Source organism: Liolophura sinensis, chromosome 6 (assembly GCF_032854445.1).
Source record: "Liolophura sinensis isolate JHLJ2023 chromosome 6, CUHK_Ljap_v2, whole genome shotgun sequence".
NCBI classification, from domain to species: Eukaryota; Metazoa; Mollusca; class Polyplacophora; order Chitonida; family Chitonidae; genus Liolophura; species Liolophura sinensis.
This window is the reverse complement of record NC_088300.1, coordinates 38,531,405-38,548,187: the sequence shown is the minus strand read 5'-3', so window position 1 is coordinate 38,548,187 and position 16,783 is coordinate 38,531,405. Positions and strand designations below refer to the sequence as shown.

Here is a 16,783-nt window from a genome sequence, read left to right as displayed (position 1 = left end):
TTGGATTAGTTTTTTATGATTTGTACCCCATTAGTTTGAACCATTCTATGCTTGTCATGTTAGTATGTAGTAAACTTAGTACTAATGTATAATATTACATTTTCTTTAGATTTAGAGGTATGGCATATATTGAAGCACTTAATTTTTTCAAGGCTATTACACCCCTCCCTCAAAATTATTGAAATTGCTTTTTAAGGGGGGAGAAAATCAAACAGAGCCTGTACCTGTGAACGTTTTGGAAATTTAGGTAGATCTGTGTTTAGCAAGAAGGACTATTTTCTTTTAATTAATACAGAAGATTTTTTTTTTGTACAGTATTCTGTGTGGTACAGATCTGGAAAAGCCGCTTTTATCCAAAGAAACATCTTCCAAAAACTGAAACTCATTCATTCAGATTTTGTCCTGTGTAATTTGTAAATCTGTAAAGTGGAGCCTGCTTTTTGCCTCTCTAGATAACGCATGTAGTTGTAAATAATGCCATGGAGTGTTTTTTTTTAGTGATTAATCTCCAGCTAATACACAAAGGAATTGGTGAGATTTTTTTTTAATTTTGTATAATTATATTCATGAGATGAGCTCATGTACATATTTGATGTTGACAAAAGTCTCACTTGAGCTAAGAACCAGATGTTAATTACCTTCCAAGTTATGTTAATGATTGCTTAAAAGAAAATTCTAGTTTAGATGCGGCAAGTGGTGATAGTTTATGTGTGGGTATGGATGAGATGTGTGCTCATCACATCTATCCAGGGTTTTTCACAGTTGTTAATTGTCTGTAAAACAAGTGTTAAACCCTTGGCAGTTTATATGCCCTAATACATTAGTGTTTGATTAGGGTCAGATGATAAGATAGACAATGGTAAATGGCTGTGGTGCCTGAAGCAGTCAGCCCTGTAGGAATACTGGCCAATCCAGGATGATAGCCAGAGGCATGGCAGGGTGTTATCGTAAGCAAGTCCCCCAGCACCAGAGTGATTATGGGCCAGGTAATGCAGATTATCACTGGATTTATTGCAGAATAATGGGAATAGTGCTTTAGTTAACACATTGCATCTGATTTATAGGCTGCACCCTGACAATGCTGGCCAGGTTTTATACTTCTAGAGCCATCGGCCTTTTAGAAATCAGAAGGAAGTGATTATGTATGGTTGTGCAGATGGAACTAATAAATATGCAGCATTTGGAATTGATCGCCTTCAGAAGAATGAACTTATTTTACTCATCTGTCACAAAGGTCTGATACCAGTTACTCTGCCTCTACAGAGAGTTCATTTTTCACTGGTATAACCATGTCTCCTACTCATTACAACTACCACAAATAAACGAATTGTTTGACTTAATTCCACACATTATGTATTATATTTATACTAGTTGTTAATGCCAATTGCACACATCAAGATAACCAAATAATATAATGAACATATAAGCCAGATTGTTATATAGTTATAATACGGAAGCAAGTGTTAAGAAGTGCGACTGTAACTGCAAAGCTCCTAAGAATTAGGACCAACTCTGGCTTTGGAGACATTTGTAGATACTTCCAGTTTCCTTCATCCATCAAACTTTACCATGGTATCAGTTAAAAAATTCCTGTGTATGACATTAAAACAACATTCACACAACTAAATAAATTCATTACAATATTGTCCCATTGAGCTTTTCCATAACTCTAAATTGTACTTTAACGTCCTTCTGTAAACAACTCATTCCTTTGTTGTTACTGTGTGTTTGCTTGAGTAAAGGACAATTACAAGGAGAATGGGACATGCGATCTACTGGTGAATGGAGAGCATGGAAATGAAGCCTTGGTGAGGACAGCGATTACACACGTACATGTTAACCTGACCACAAGGGAATCCATTGCCTAGCTATCTAGTGTGACCAGAACAATGTCAGGTGGATGTAGCACTTCACAGTGGATATGTGTGACCAAAACACCCCCCATCCATACACCAACCCTAGAAATATTGCTGAAGCGGTGCAGTCAATACCACCAATCAATGAACAAACAGTTGAACATTGTTTAATTTGAAAGGTCTGGGTGAAGGGTTGTAATCCGTCGCAGTGGCTGGTTGACGGCGTATGTCAGTAAAATGCAGCAGCCATTGATCAAAACAGGCCATGTAACACAGTGCCATTATGTTAGACATGATCATGGGATGTCGATATGAAACTGGTAGCTTGCCTGCCAGTGATCTCTGATTGACCATGTTGGGTAACTGCTACCAGGCCAGCGTTGGTCAGGTGTCACGCGCACAGACTCTTGTTTGGGAGACAAAACAGTATTGTGTACATGACCAAGCATTAGTTGTGTACAAAGGGAGCCAAATTTCATCACAGTGGCAGGTATCTTATAATAGACTACATGTACACTGTACTGCTGATATTTGGGCTATAGTCTTTACATACATGTACCATACAATACTGACATTTCTGGCTGGTAAGGATGAGATACACTGTACCACTGATGTGAATCTCATTCTGTATGCTATACAGTTCATGCTAAACCACTGACATACATGTATGACTGCAAGGGTGTGAGGTACACTGTGCCACTGATGTGAATCTCATTCTGTATGCTATACAGTTCATGCTAAACCACTGACATACATGTATGACTGCAAGGGTGTGAGGTACACTGTGCCACTGATGTGTATCTATACAGTTCATGCTAAACCACTGACATACATGTATGACTGCAAGGATGTGAGGTACACTGTGCCACTGTGCCATTGATTTGAGTCCAAGGGTGAGAGGTACACTGTGTCACTGATGTGTATCCTATACTCTGTACATGTACATACAATGCTATACTGACATTTCTGGCTGGTAAGATTGCAAGATGCACTATGCCACTGACTTCACTGCAAGGGTGTGAGATACACTGTGCCACTGATGTGTATCCTATACTTTGTACATACTATACTACACTGACATTTCTGGCTGGTAACGATGTGAGATATGCTGTTCTACTGATGTGTATCTCAGTGGAAGCCATTAACCACACTAAACCACTAACATGTATGACTACAAGGATGTGTGATACACTGTACCTCTGACATGTCTCTCAAAATTATATGGTGTACATTGCCAATGACTAATACATCTACTTATACATTGTACTTATTGCAGTCTACTATTCCACAAAGCAGTTCTGTTTGGTTGCATCTACTATGGCTGTCAGTAAATGGGTAAAAAAAACATTTAAAATTGGTGATGATCTTAAGTCATCTTGAACTGATAGCTTTGTGTCCACAGTTTTATCACAGAATAATTTAATTGTAAATTTCAAGGCAACATTTGTCTTAAGCATTTGTTGCCTTGTTAGTTACAGTAAACTTTGTCTGTGATAGGTTTCTTGAAAGAGACCAAGATTATTGTGCATGCTGTAAACATGACTAAGGGCAAAGAAATGGTAAATTTGTGGTAAATGATGCAAGAATGGAAACTTCGGAATTTAAACTGATTTTCTCATGATGGAAGAGGTGTCCACTTGTAACACAAAATGGCAAAGAAGACAAATTGTTAAATGGGTTTGAACAAAACATAATAAAAGTTATAGATATTGGGTATATTAACAAAAGTGATCTGTTCAGTTTTCAGGCCGATTCCACAAAGCCAGTTTTGACTCAAGTCAAATTTTGAAACTTGATTTTAGAGCTTATCATCTAATCAAACTAAGCATTGTGACAATGTTTTAAAGTTTGACTTAAGTCAGAAATGTCTTTGTGGAGTTGGCCCCAGGTTTGGAATGTTGATTAAAGCTCAGTGGCAATTATGGGATGGAGAGTATTGGTACTTGGGGATTGAGTGACGTGGGGACACTATGCCATTCTGTGGCGTTGTACATTGACACATATTTGGTAGGCGAGAATCTTTTAGGTAGACTTTTGTGTGAGCATGTTTCTGGTAGCAAGGGTATAAAGGCCCTTGTGACTGTGAGTAATGTGATATAGTCTGGGTCCCCCAGTCTATAGTCAAATCCCTCATCCCTTATCACTGTTGACACTCTTCATCTTACTGGATTAAAACCAACAGCCGAGCTGAGAGCTAAGATGCTAGTGCTCTCTCCAGCAATATTGACTCCACCTCTCTTAAACCTGCACTGGGGTAATTCAGTTTATTTGTAACAGAACATAGCCAAGAAAAAGAAAAAGGTACACTGGAATATAGGTACCCAGATGTGTCGTTTGAGTGATTCAAGATCCTTGGTTTCATGCAGCATTACCAACTTCTAAAGCTTTGTTTTTCGTTGGTGCTTCCGGTAATAGGGTCTTCCTGGATGCAAGTATGTGAGCCAGGCGATGGGGCAAATGGAAGCAGAAAACTTGAGCTGTGTTATTGATGGCTTCACTGTCTTCTGACAAGTTCCTACAGGAGTGTTCTGTCGCAATTCTGCACTGGTTGGTCTTTCATATAGCGTACCCTGTATTTTCACGGCCTGTGGGGAATTTAAGATGAGCGCAAGCTGGGCCCTGTTTCCTATCAAACCCCTTCATTTTGGCAATGAAGCTATGTCATAGGAAAAACTGGGTTCAGACTACACAAGACGTGGTTGGAATTGAGTTTTATATCAACCCAACCCACTGTGGTCCTCGTTTGAATGCAGGTAAAGATGATATTGATTTTGTTTTGGAGCGGGATGAGCGACCAGCGTAACTGAGGGTCTGTTGGAATGTTGTGTAACTTAATTACAGCTGATGACCCACGCTCTCCATGATATCATTGGTGAAGGCTTTCCTGGATTGCCTACAATGTCAGGTTTTTTTCCCCAGAAGACCATTTTTGTGAACATCAGCACAACAAGCATGGTCAACCTCATTTGGGAGACGATTTGCACAAAACCTTTTAAACTCATTCTCCTAAACGGCAAATGTGAATTTTTGAGGAAGTTTTTCTGACACTGTTGAGCCTCTAGTTTTAACCTGGGATCTCGTCAAGCATGTTAACTGTGTAGCTGTATTATTGTCTGAGAAATTGACTTCAGAGTGCTGTCAGAAGCAGAACGCAGTAATAAACCATTTTGATAACCTTAAGAAATGTCAGTTTTTCTCGATATTAGATGGCATACACCAGTTATTTGAGTCAAGAGACTAGCTATTAAGAGTGCTTTATGATATTAATAAACTCAGGGTTGTATTTCACTGTCTAGCACTTTAACTTATTGGTGAACAATCATGTTCTTTAAAATTAGATGTATTGTCCAGTACAGCTGTCCATTTCCCTGCTTATCTGAGAGGGTATGGATAATATTCAGGGTACACTTCCTGAAAAATGACAGTCATGACAACTTATATTGCCATATTGGATGCTTTTATGGCCACACCTGCAATGCATTTTCACAGTGTGAACTCCAGTGTACAGCATAGCCATTCAGTTTACCGAGTTACATGTAGCAAATGAACAGTTTATGTTTTGGCTTTATCTTTATATGATTGGTGTTTAACACTGTACTCAAGAATATTTCACTTGCACAATGGCAGTCTTGTATTATCAGGGGAGGAAACCAGAGTTCGTCGGGTAAACCATGGTTCGTTGGGAAACTTTCAATGAACTTTCTCACACGTAACATACAGATATGCATACCATATTGGTGGGAAACGAGTGGCCTTCAACGCACATTGGACAGCACAAATGACCACTCAACTGTCCTCAGCCGTTTATTTTCACTGACGCCCCACAATCAGTGGGAGTAGTTGATTCAACCAATTTCCTGCCCAAAGCTGCATCCTGGTGATTCAAAGACAAGCATATTTAACCAATAAACAACTGATCACTCCCTAGATTTATCTCACCAAAGTGTCCCAGGTTTGTGTGTCTAGAGGACCAGCTTTATCTATTATATGTTTATGTTTGGAGTGTGCCCGGTTCCAGTGTCTGTGGGAATATTAGTGTGCTATGTCAATAAGTGAGGTATGTTCGTATCTGTGTGTGGAGACTTGTGGGTGTAAAGGAACATCCTGACATAGTGGAATTGTGAATTAAGGCACACCCTGGGGTAGGGGATTTAGGAGTGGGCTGGGGGTTGGGTTAATGAGAACACAGTGACCATGGGCTTGTCCTCCACCATGAGGGCGTGTTTTTATCCTGGACAGGGAATCCTTCTGATTATCTGCAAACACTCAACTGTCTCAGCCTTAATCAACATCTCCACCAATAACCGCCCTTTAGAGAGAAATAAAACCTGGCCTGCTGTCTGCTGAGAGCAGAAAGATTGTTAATGAAATAGCCACAGTTGAGTAAGTTTGCTCATAGACTCTCGCACCGCTGCTTCAGATGAAAGCGGAAACTGACCTGTTTAGGCAGATTGAAATATTGAGCATATTATAAATGAGATGCATGCACGGCTTTGGTTTATGTGGTGTTACACCGATGCCCTTTGTTCTTTCTTAGCCATTACACTGAGCTATTTTGTCCTCGCAGTAGTCAGCAGCTGCAAACCCCAATGCACTTCCAATAACAACAATTTCAATGTGCATGACACAGCCGTATTAATCCAACTGCACTTTACATAGCCTGATTTATAGAGCTTCAAACAAAGGCTGTAGGTTACACAGAAAAAATGAAGTACTTTTTATAGTCCATATGATAACAGCTGCTATGGTCAAAGCCAAATGAAGTGGAAAGGTTTTACAAGGTACAAATTAACTGTTGTTGTGTAACTCCAAAATAGTTTAGTATAAATGTACTTGCAGAAATCTTGCTTTACCTGGTTGCTTTAACAAGTTGTTTCACAAGACAGAATCCAACATTTGAACAATAGATAAATCATGTTTAATGACCCAGAAGTTTTATTGATAACTGTATCTTTGCATTTTCCTTTACTTCAGAAAACAGTTCTGTACACAGTGAATAATCTTCACAGCAGCATTGTGTAACAGTGATCATCACAGATTGATCAACCTATATTGTCTTTGTTGAAACCAGTGACCCTTGACCAGTGAGATTGCATGCTCAAATATAATTCTGACTAGTTTCCTAGACCAATAAATCTGACACTGAAGCATTTAACTGTAGCATCGATCAAATAAAGTTAGAAAGCTAAGGAAAGCATCTGCATACTCTTAAGTCACATTATTTTGTGCGTCCACTTGTTTCAGGTAAAGGAGAAAATGGCGAGCTGGCCAGAGAGCAGATGGAGTTGTTGCACAAGGAGAATGACCGCGAATCAACCACTCAGGTGAAAAGTGACAGCGAGAACAGGTCCCACATCTCGGGGATGAGCTCGCAGCCATCCCACTCCTCCCAGTCCCAGTCACGTAGTCGCCGAGGCAGCTATGACCGGCTACAGTTTCCAAGGCATGATCTCCATACCATTGGAATGTTAGGTAAAAGGCTTATGTTGTCATCTTGACAAAATCAATGTGAGATGGCCCCATATACTGGAAATGAATTCTTGATAGTCATCCTGACTGTGCTGTTAAAATACAGCACAGGAGTTCCTGTGAAGAAAATTTTTTGTCATATAAATTAAAAGTGTCTTTGTTGTCTTCAAACACTTTATTTAAGGAACTTTGGTTAAAAACGTAACTGTTTACCTGGATTTTAATTTTAACAGCAACTCCATAAGCATTTCTTGATACAGGTCCAACAGTTTCTGTTTTCTAATTTGCATATTTGCAATCTAGGAAAAGGAATTTATGGAAATGTGTTCCTGGCCAAGGCTCAAGGAATAAAGGATGGAGAAGCAGAAACTTTGGTCGTTGTCAAATCCCTTCTGACAAAAGATGAACATATATTCTTTGAGTTCCGCCAAGAAATGGACATGTATTCACGTCTGGAGAACCCAAATGTGGTCAAGTTACTGGGCGTGTGTAGAGAAGCGGAGCCACAGTTCATGATGACAGAGTATTGTGATTGGGTGAGTGCATTATCTGGAGAAGGTGGAATGGCAGATCTTAGAGTTTTATCTTGGTTTTCCTCTTTTGGGCCAAAGCTGATCAGATTTGAAACAGTTTGCAACACCTAATGAAATCACCAGAAGACCTGTTGTATATTTTTCATGTAGGCCTGGTGTGACTAGTCTTACTGAAGTGAAAGTATTGCCCCTTTTCTGTGATATAGTCTAGTCTGATTATATCTACTTCAAAACATCTTGCTTATACTTTGGAGGTGACGCTGTTGTCCAAAAAATTTTGTATTTAGCAAGGAGATAAAGATGGTAATATTCATATTTCTTAGAATTTCCATCATCAGTCTGAAATTGAATGTACTGTGGGCACCTTTGGGGATACAGTATCTACGATGAATGCACTGTGGGCACCTTTGGGGATACACTATCTACCATGAATGCACTCTGGGCACCTTTGGGGATACACTATCTACCATGAATGCACTCTGGGCATCTTAGGGGATACACTATCTACCATGAATGCATTCTGGGCATCTTTGGGGATACACTGTCTACCATGAATGTACTCTGGGCACCTTTGTGGATACACTGTCTACCATGAATGTCTTTTGGGCACCTTTGGGGATACACTGTCTACCACGAATGTACTCTGGGCACCTTTGGGGATACACTATCTACCACGAATGTCCTCTGGGCACCTTTGGGGATACACTGTCTACCACGAATGTCCTCTGGGCACCTTTGGGGATACACTGTCTACCACGAATATCCTCTGGGCACCTTTGTGGGTACACTGTCTACCACGAATGTACTCTGGGCACCTTTGGGGATACACTATCTACCATGAATGTCCTCTGGGCACCTTTGGGGATACACTATCTACCACGAATGTCCTCTGGGCACCTTTGGGGATACACTGTCTACCACGAATGTCCTCTGGGCACCTTTGGGGATACACTGTCTACCATGAATGTCCTCTGGGCACCTTTGGGGATACACTGTCTACCACGAATGTCCTCTGGGCACCTTTGGGGATACACTGTCTATTATGAATGTACTCTGGGTACCTTTGGGGATACACTGTCTACCACGAATGTCCTCTGGGCACCTTTGGGGATACACTGTCTATTATGAATGTACTCTGGGCACCTTTGGGGATACACTGTCTATTATGAATGTACTCTGGGTACCTTTGGGGATACACTATCTACCATCAGAGTGCTGTGTATCACTATTCATATTACAATGTCTTTGTGTAAATTAAAGTAGTCATCTTTGGTCTTGCCCCTGGTCTGTAAATTTATTGTTATCCAGACACAGACAGTAATTTCATGAATCACAGAATGATGTTTCTCATGACAGACATGATTAAAGTGTCACCAGCTGATCTTCATGAACATTTTCAAAATTTCCATGCACAGATAGTTTGAGGGAGTGGGGACAGGTGGGTGGGTGTATGGGGAGACGCAAATAAGGTATTTTATGAGCATGTTTATGACTTTTGCTGGCATCATAAAGCAAACATTAACCTGGAATTAGTCCAGCTGATATCCATTGATACTGCTTAAAAAGGCTCAAAACAGTGCAACGTAATTCCTGTGAGAGCCTTTATTTGGTTCTCAGTTGCAGTTCCCTGCCTGCTGCCGAACCACTTTGATGCCTGCAGACTGCTAAATTAAATCAACACAGACTTATTGCTGTCTTGGTGTCTGTTGTTACTCGTTCCTGTAAATCACGTTATTCTGTTTTATCTTCGTTACAGGGAGATCTGAAGCAGTTTTTATTGGCCACAAGGCAGGACAATGGGAAATCCATGGCCAGAGTCCCACCTCTTACCACGCATCAAAAACTTAACATTTGCAAGCAGGTTGCCTTGGGAATGGAGCACTTATCAAATTACCGCTTTATTCATAAAGATCTGGCAGCCAGAAATGTGCTACTGACTTCGCGGCTGGATGTTAAAATCTCCAGTCTGTCTCTGTGTCAGGATATATACGCGTCCGAGTACTACCTGTACCATCAGGCCCTGATCCCACTACGCTGGATGGCGCCAGAGGCTGTGCTTGAAGATGACTACTCCACCAAGAGCGACGTCTGGTCATACGGCGTCTTCGTGTGGGAGGTGTTTCACTCAGGGGACCTCCCCCACAAGAGCAGGACAGACGAGGAGGTGCTAAAGGGCATGCGGGCTGGAGATGTCAGCCTGGAGATCGGGGACCACTGCCCAGAGGAAGTAACCGATCTCATCCGCAAATGTACAATAGAAGGCCCTAGAGAGAGACCCATGTTTGGAGAAATCTGTATTATACTCTCAGACATTATGATGGACAACTGCAGTGTCATTAACAGCGTCTAAGATGAAACTATGAGACTGTTTGGATGGAGAGGAAAGACTGAAAAGCTCACACTGTGGAACTCTGTAGGGCTGATGAATGTATGAAACTTTGTTAACAATCTGTGGACTCCGTGGTAAGACATGTTCTACACTGGAGAGGAGGGTCCTGAGAGGGAGGATTTGTGTAGAGGTATAATGTGGATAACATTGTGTGTGTCATCATCCCTTATCTTTAGCTCCATCCCAGGGGGTATTTATAATACTGTTGCAAGTCGAATTGCAAGCGTTAATGAATTGTGAAAAAATATTTGGAAGAGCTGATTAATTAAATGATCTTGCCAATATGAAGCCAAATGCAACCTGCCTGGTGTGAAGGGAAGGCTTGAAGATTTCCTGGAGTCATCCAAGCCTTGGGTTCTCCATGTGATGGATAGAATTCAGTCCAGTCATGATGAAGTCATTGTGAAGTCATTATGATGTCATTGTGAAGTCAAGTTTCAGACTTCCAACCCATGATGCATGTTACAGGAGTTCTGGTCATATGTGATGATGCCAGTATATAATCAATGATCGTGCTAACAGAATCTGTGTTAACATTACAATCTTTAACACTGTGATTTATAATTTTCAGTTTTTTTTTGCATTTTGAAACAATTCTACCCAGACTTCAGGAAATGTGTCCATCTTTCCCTTCATACCATATGCTCGATTAAAGGGTAAAATTAAATCTTAGGTTTATATTTAATGTCGATAGTATTTTTCTTGTACAGAAAGAACAGTTTATTGCTAATGAATTATGATAATAAGAAGTGTATGTGTTCATGTTTTTGCTACCACTTCTTGTTACACTTCTATGTATTTAGTGTAAAGGGCTATGTGGTAATATTTCTATTATGGCTGCCCTAACATGTTGATATATCTTCCCCATTTTGTGAAACCAAACCACTCTATATGTACGTGTAAAGGGAACTGTTCCCTTGTGGACAGTAGATTGTTGGGGCTTTAGTGTTACGTGAAGGTAGAATCGTATAATATTTGCTTTTGGATGCTTGTTAAAAAGCAGAGTGTTTTACACAGTGATAATAACTGGGCATTTGGAAATATTTTCCATTGCCCTAAGTGATGTTTAAAGACGAGAATTGTAGGGTCAGATGACGTGTCACGAATTTAGACAGTGCTAGTATAAAGTTTTACAGTCCTCCCAGTCAGTATAAACAATTATTGTAGCTTGTTCACAATTTACTCATTCTGATTTTACAATGGAGCCTCTCATTTTGTGTATGCACCTGTGTAAATCATGGCATCATCCATCATATCTCATTACATTTGAAGTCAAAGGGTATTTATATATTAGTTCTTGTGATGAGTCAGATGTACTGTCTGTTTGCGTCTTGTTCCTTGAAGCACACTGCCATTCACAAGCTCTGGATTTGCACCACAAAACATTATTGTTAACAATAGCTGCATTCTGAAACTGCAAAACTGGAATCAAAAAATGTAAATTGTCTTCGTGTATTTTTCTTAGAAACTCTTGATTTACTGCAGTGTTGGTAACGTTGGTGATTAATATTATGAGTTTGTCCCCAACAGCTGCATATCCTCTGTTACATGTGATTGACCAAATACCAGATTGATCCCGGCATTAACGGCATGCTATGCTTCCTTTGCACATGGTTACAAAGGCTACACTCAGTCTGGTTCAACACAGAGACAATCAGAGAAATGCTTTTCAAAATAACATGATACCTTCATAAAGAAAACATGTGTCACTATTTTTAGGAACTTGAAATAACTGCTATTATCGTCTTCCTCAAACAGACCCTACCAGTTGTGCCGCGAATCATCCATCATGGTAGTGATATATACCCCTTTTTGTAATATTCTATGCAAAACGTGCTGAGTACCTACGAAACAAAAAAAAAAACAAAAAAACAATATGAGTATAATAATATGTGCATTTTTTCCATCATTCAATAATTCCACAATGAATATTGTAAAGTATGATAAGGTGGAAGAGCATATTACAAATAGGTAGTTTCTGGAGAGTTCATGGAAAACAGCTGAGTATTCTTGTATTTATTGGCATGCAAGACAGTCTGGTCGCATGGGACTGTCTTGATGCAAGTCTTCTTAACGTATACAGTGTAGAAGTACCACACCATGTTATGGTTTGGATACGGTAGTCTAATCATGCTAGTCCCAAGGATTAGACGACTTCAGTGATTCTTTGCTGGAAACAAGGACATACATTTACCAGACGAATCACGCTGGTATCACCAACCCCAGACATACTATTCGTGTTGTTGCCAATGATATTTGGGATAAATTATTATTTATCAAGTATCTTACAGAATTGAAACATACAAAGTTTGGAATATTGACTGAATCATTTGTTGTCCAGGACATTGAGTGAATTATTGATTAGCTGGGGCCTCATGCAATTTGCATAAACTTTTCTGCATTAAGATCTGATAACACGATCATCAGATAAATCGTCATGTGTTGAAAACCTAAGTTAGAAGGCGAATCGCCATGTTCAAGGTTGGTGACGTCGAATGAATCTTTAAGTGTCCAGGGTTGCGATATCCAACGAATCTTGATGTACTGAGGTACAGGGGAGGATAAAAGAAGATTGTCACAAGGGCTGTGTCCAGATTTTGAGCTTACCTTCCGTTTCATCATTAGCCTATAATGATGCACAGAAGTGGTAAAACTGTAGGTTGACGAACCTACGCAACTCAATGCTTATTTAGTGTGAAAAAACAGGGTCATTGCTTTTTTTATTATTCAATCGGATCATGTATATTGTTGATACAGACTGTAAATCGTGTTTCCAAGGCAACTTCTGGTATTTTACCCGAATATTTATGTTGTCTTGGTAACCTGATTCTCAGTCCGTATGGTATGTTGTTATTTTTTTATTTTGTTATACATGTGTCACGTGTGTGTATATGTAAACTATTGTAGGTGTAAGTTAAAACTCTGACTTTTAAAGAGTTTTATTCTGCAATAAAATTCTGTTGTAAGAAAAAACTTCTGTAATTATATATGTAAAGTGTACAATTCCTTGTGACAGTCCTTTGTCAGCTTTTTGTGTGGGCTAGTGTATTTTACCTTTTGCTTCAACTTTTGTGTACTTTATAAAAGTGAAATAAATTTTTAGCAAAAAAAATTGGATTAAGCGTACTTCTTTGCAAATGACATCAAGTGAAGGAAAATGTTAGTAGAACTGCATCTCTCTGTATAGGCAATTAATGCGTGTGTTACGAAATGACTATGCATCATACAGCCGGAAAAGCTTGGCTCTCATTCCGGAAGCTCTGCCGCTGAGATGAAAGCCTCATTGGACAGAGACAAAAAGAGAGGCAAACAGAAGGGTGCTTCCGTTCTGCTGGACGCAGGTAGATATCTCGCCACGGTTCACACTGAGACTGGTCCAGAGTTAAAACAGAATAGTGCCTTCGGGGTTTGTCATTGTTCGGGCCGATTTTTTCCCAACCTCTGTCCCCTTTCAGCTGGATCAGGATTGATTGGCCTGCCAGAGACCCGACCAAGTTTCTTTTGAACATAGCCGGCCTGGCAGGGCGGAGTTGTACGGTCCACCGAATGTACGGAGCGACAAGCCTAGCAACTCGACTAAGGCCGGTGATTATTATACCATTTGCTTTGTGAAGGAGAAGCCTTCATTTGTCAAAGTGGGCAGGTTTGGCGGTGATTAATTAGATTCGCCCCTGGTTTGTGTAATTCGGGTTGATAGCGAGAGCAGGGAGCTAGGGCCCCGGTCCGGGGTGCGGGTTTGTGTCCCCACTCCCAGCACTGATCACCCATCGTAGAGGAGACGCGAATCCCGTCCCCCCTGTCAAATCCATAATTGAAAATGCAAATGTCTAAACTTAAACTGAATGTCTCCGGGATGTGATTATTCAACTGTGAGATCGGAAGACAAGATATACTTTACACAGGGATCTCTCTCTCTCTCTCTCTTTGCCCAAGGCTTTCACGCCCCAAGTTGGGGTGGACATGTCACAAACTCACAGCGTTATGTGCAGATGTCAGTAAAAATACAGACAAATTCTTTGTGAAGTATGTGAGAAGCACTTCTCATCTTTTTAACACATAACCTGGCCCATTAACTATTTCGGAAAAAAAATTGAACTTAAAAAATTAAAACTTTGTACTTAGTACCTGCGTGGCGACCCATGATCATCACCTTTGCGAAAGGCACGTTATGATTTTCGGTTTACTAAAGCTTGATGTATTGAGACAGGCCTTTGTATTTTCAACTCAGTTTAGTTCTCATTCATACCAGAAAAATAGATCTAACACAAACGAAACATGAACAAAGGCGCAATACAACCATGATCTGAAGGAAACAATCAATATACCAAAATATGGAATACGCCTAAAAACTGTATAAAATAATATTCAGTCATGTATTCTGTGGTATTCATTTAAAGGGGGACATTTCAGGTTGATATATCCGACTTCACCTGTGAACGGGTTGTTGGTATAGTTAAAGTTCAGGGAATTAAATTATTTGTTTTATTAAAATGCACACAAAATGATCGAAAATGGGATGCCAATCAGCTTGCTATATGTACGGCATACAGAGTAAGCCAATACAGTAGACAATACTTTCTTTAAAAGAACCCACAGCCATATACATTACACATATATATATAAATATACAATATACCACATTCTCTTTCTTACCTCTATTTAGACGAAACACAGAATTATTGTCACGCTCTAAGCATACATGCCGTTTCTGATGTAAAATGCTGTTGTGTTTTTAAATTAAGCTGATATTTTTACAGCATAATTGTATGTTGTAGGTGCTGTTTTTAGGCTGTCGAAGAAGCGGATATGGTTTACCTAAGAATCACAAATCATGCATATAATGTAGGCCTATTAATGCATGCAGATATAATAAGTTACCCCGTCCCTGCATTCGCCAGGAAACAGGATAAAATTCAGTATCAAACAAGCAGGGATGGGGTAATGAATTTATTTCTACGAACAGCCTTGCGATGAGAGAAATTTAGGCTTAACACGAACCCCGTGTCGGCAATGTGCAATGCGGCACTAAAATGTAACACTGAAGATTTTGATTTCGAAATTGATTTTTTTTTTTTTTGAAAATAGCTTATAATGTATGGTTATATTTCACAGACATATGACTGTAAAACGCACAGAGTAGTAACATTAACATGAAACAAAACTGTATTTGTGATATTTCAGAACGTTTAAGTGTCAACTGATTTCAAGCACGGTAGACCTACACATATGCTGATGCGTGTGATGGCTGGCATAAGGGCCACAGTATGCCTCCAATAATATCAAGGACGATGAAGCGATGGTATGACATTTACCCACATTGCACGTGACTGCTCTCAACCAATGGCTAGCATAGAATTTCCTGTGTGTTGAAATAATAGGTTTTACCTAATCCTGTGTTTTCGCCAATACATTTGCAGGACTGAGAAAAAAATCATTTATACATGCGAATCTGGGAACATTTTCCATTCACAAAGATAAATTGTTCTATTTGTGAAGCTAATTCTCAGTGCAAAGGTGTGGTGCTAAGGGGCGAAGTTGCGATGCGAAAAAGTGAAGAGACGATAATCCTTAGTTACGATGCGAAGGGGCGAGGTTGCGATAGAAGGAAAAGGCGAAATTGCGATGCAAAGAAGCGAAGTTGCATCGCGATTTCGCCCCTTTGCTTCATCACTCTTGGTATTACTGAGGGCATACTGTGGCCCTTATACGAGCCTGACAGGTTAAATAATCAAAAAAAAAAAATAATAAAAAACGCAATTAGGATACGGACTGCAGGAAATAAGTACACAGCGTGACATCAAATATTGGTCAACTGAACGACTGACATCGTCAAGTTCAACTTCTGCGAGATACAAATACAAAACGATAGTGTTCTATTTTATTCTCAATTTTGTGGAGGTGGATATTGAACTTAATGATGTTGCATCCAGAGAATACCAGAAACGGATTTTGGTTGTCTAGGTAGCCGTTGAAAGTCACAAAAGAGGTCGTTTTGTCCACTTCGCGGCGGTGAATTTAGGCCGCGTGCAAAGTTGTTGTTGTACCGTACATGCTGAGAAATTAAGAGCTATTCTCGGGTACATTTATTATTGCTGCTGGATATCCGGGGCTGATAGGGAGATTTCTGTGGGATTTCCAAACTGGCCTGGGTTCTGCTGAGGATAACACAGGTAGGTCCTATCACCGATGTTACTGCATGGTCAGAAATAAAACGGTCAAGGCCGGCCAAGGTAGATCTAATCATGAAACCGGTAAATATTTCCTCATAATTGCTGTGTTTAGCTGAAGTTTAAAATACTGCCATTTTTCGGTCCGGTACTGAATTGTAAGTATTCTACAACATACTAGCATATTTTACTTGCTTTTGATGATATTTTCGACTTGCATTTTTTTTTTTATTGTGAGTTGCAAATGGGTTGACGGGTTCACGCGAGTGCAGTTTGGTATGACATTTACCCACATTGCACGTGACTGCTCTCAACCAATGGCTAGCCTAGAATTTCCTGTGTGTTGAAATAATAGGTTTTACCTAATCC

At 39.9% G+C, this 16,783-nt stretch overlaps 1 protein-coding gene across 1 annotated transcript in view; it reads left to right on the top strand.

Moving 5' to 3' along the window:
* Positions 1-13,283, top strand: part of LOC135467178 (inactive tyrosine-protein kinase 7-like) — a 90,985-nt gene extending 77,702 nt beyond the window's left edge. The window contains exons 15-17 of the mRNA XM_064744944.1: positions 7,101-7,328; positions 7,629-7,861; positions 9,615-13,283. Coding sequence (XP_064601014.1) covers positions 7,101-7,328; positions 7,629-7,861; positions 9,615-10,208 — 1,055 coding nt within the window. The 3' untranslated portion in view covers positions 10,209-13,283. The remainder of the gene's footprint in view (positions 1-7,100; positions 7,329-7,628; positions 7,862-9,614) is intronic.
* Positions 13,284-16,783: the final 3,500 nt, after the last annotated feature.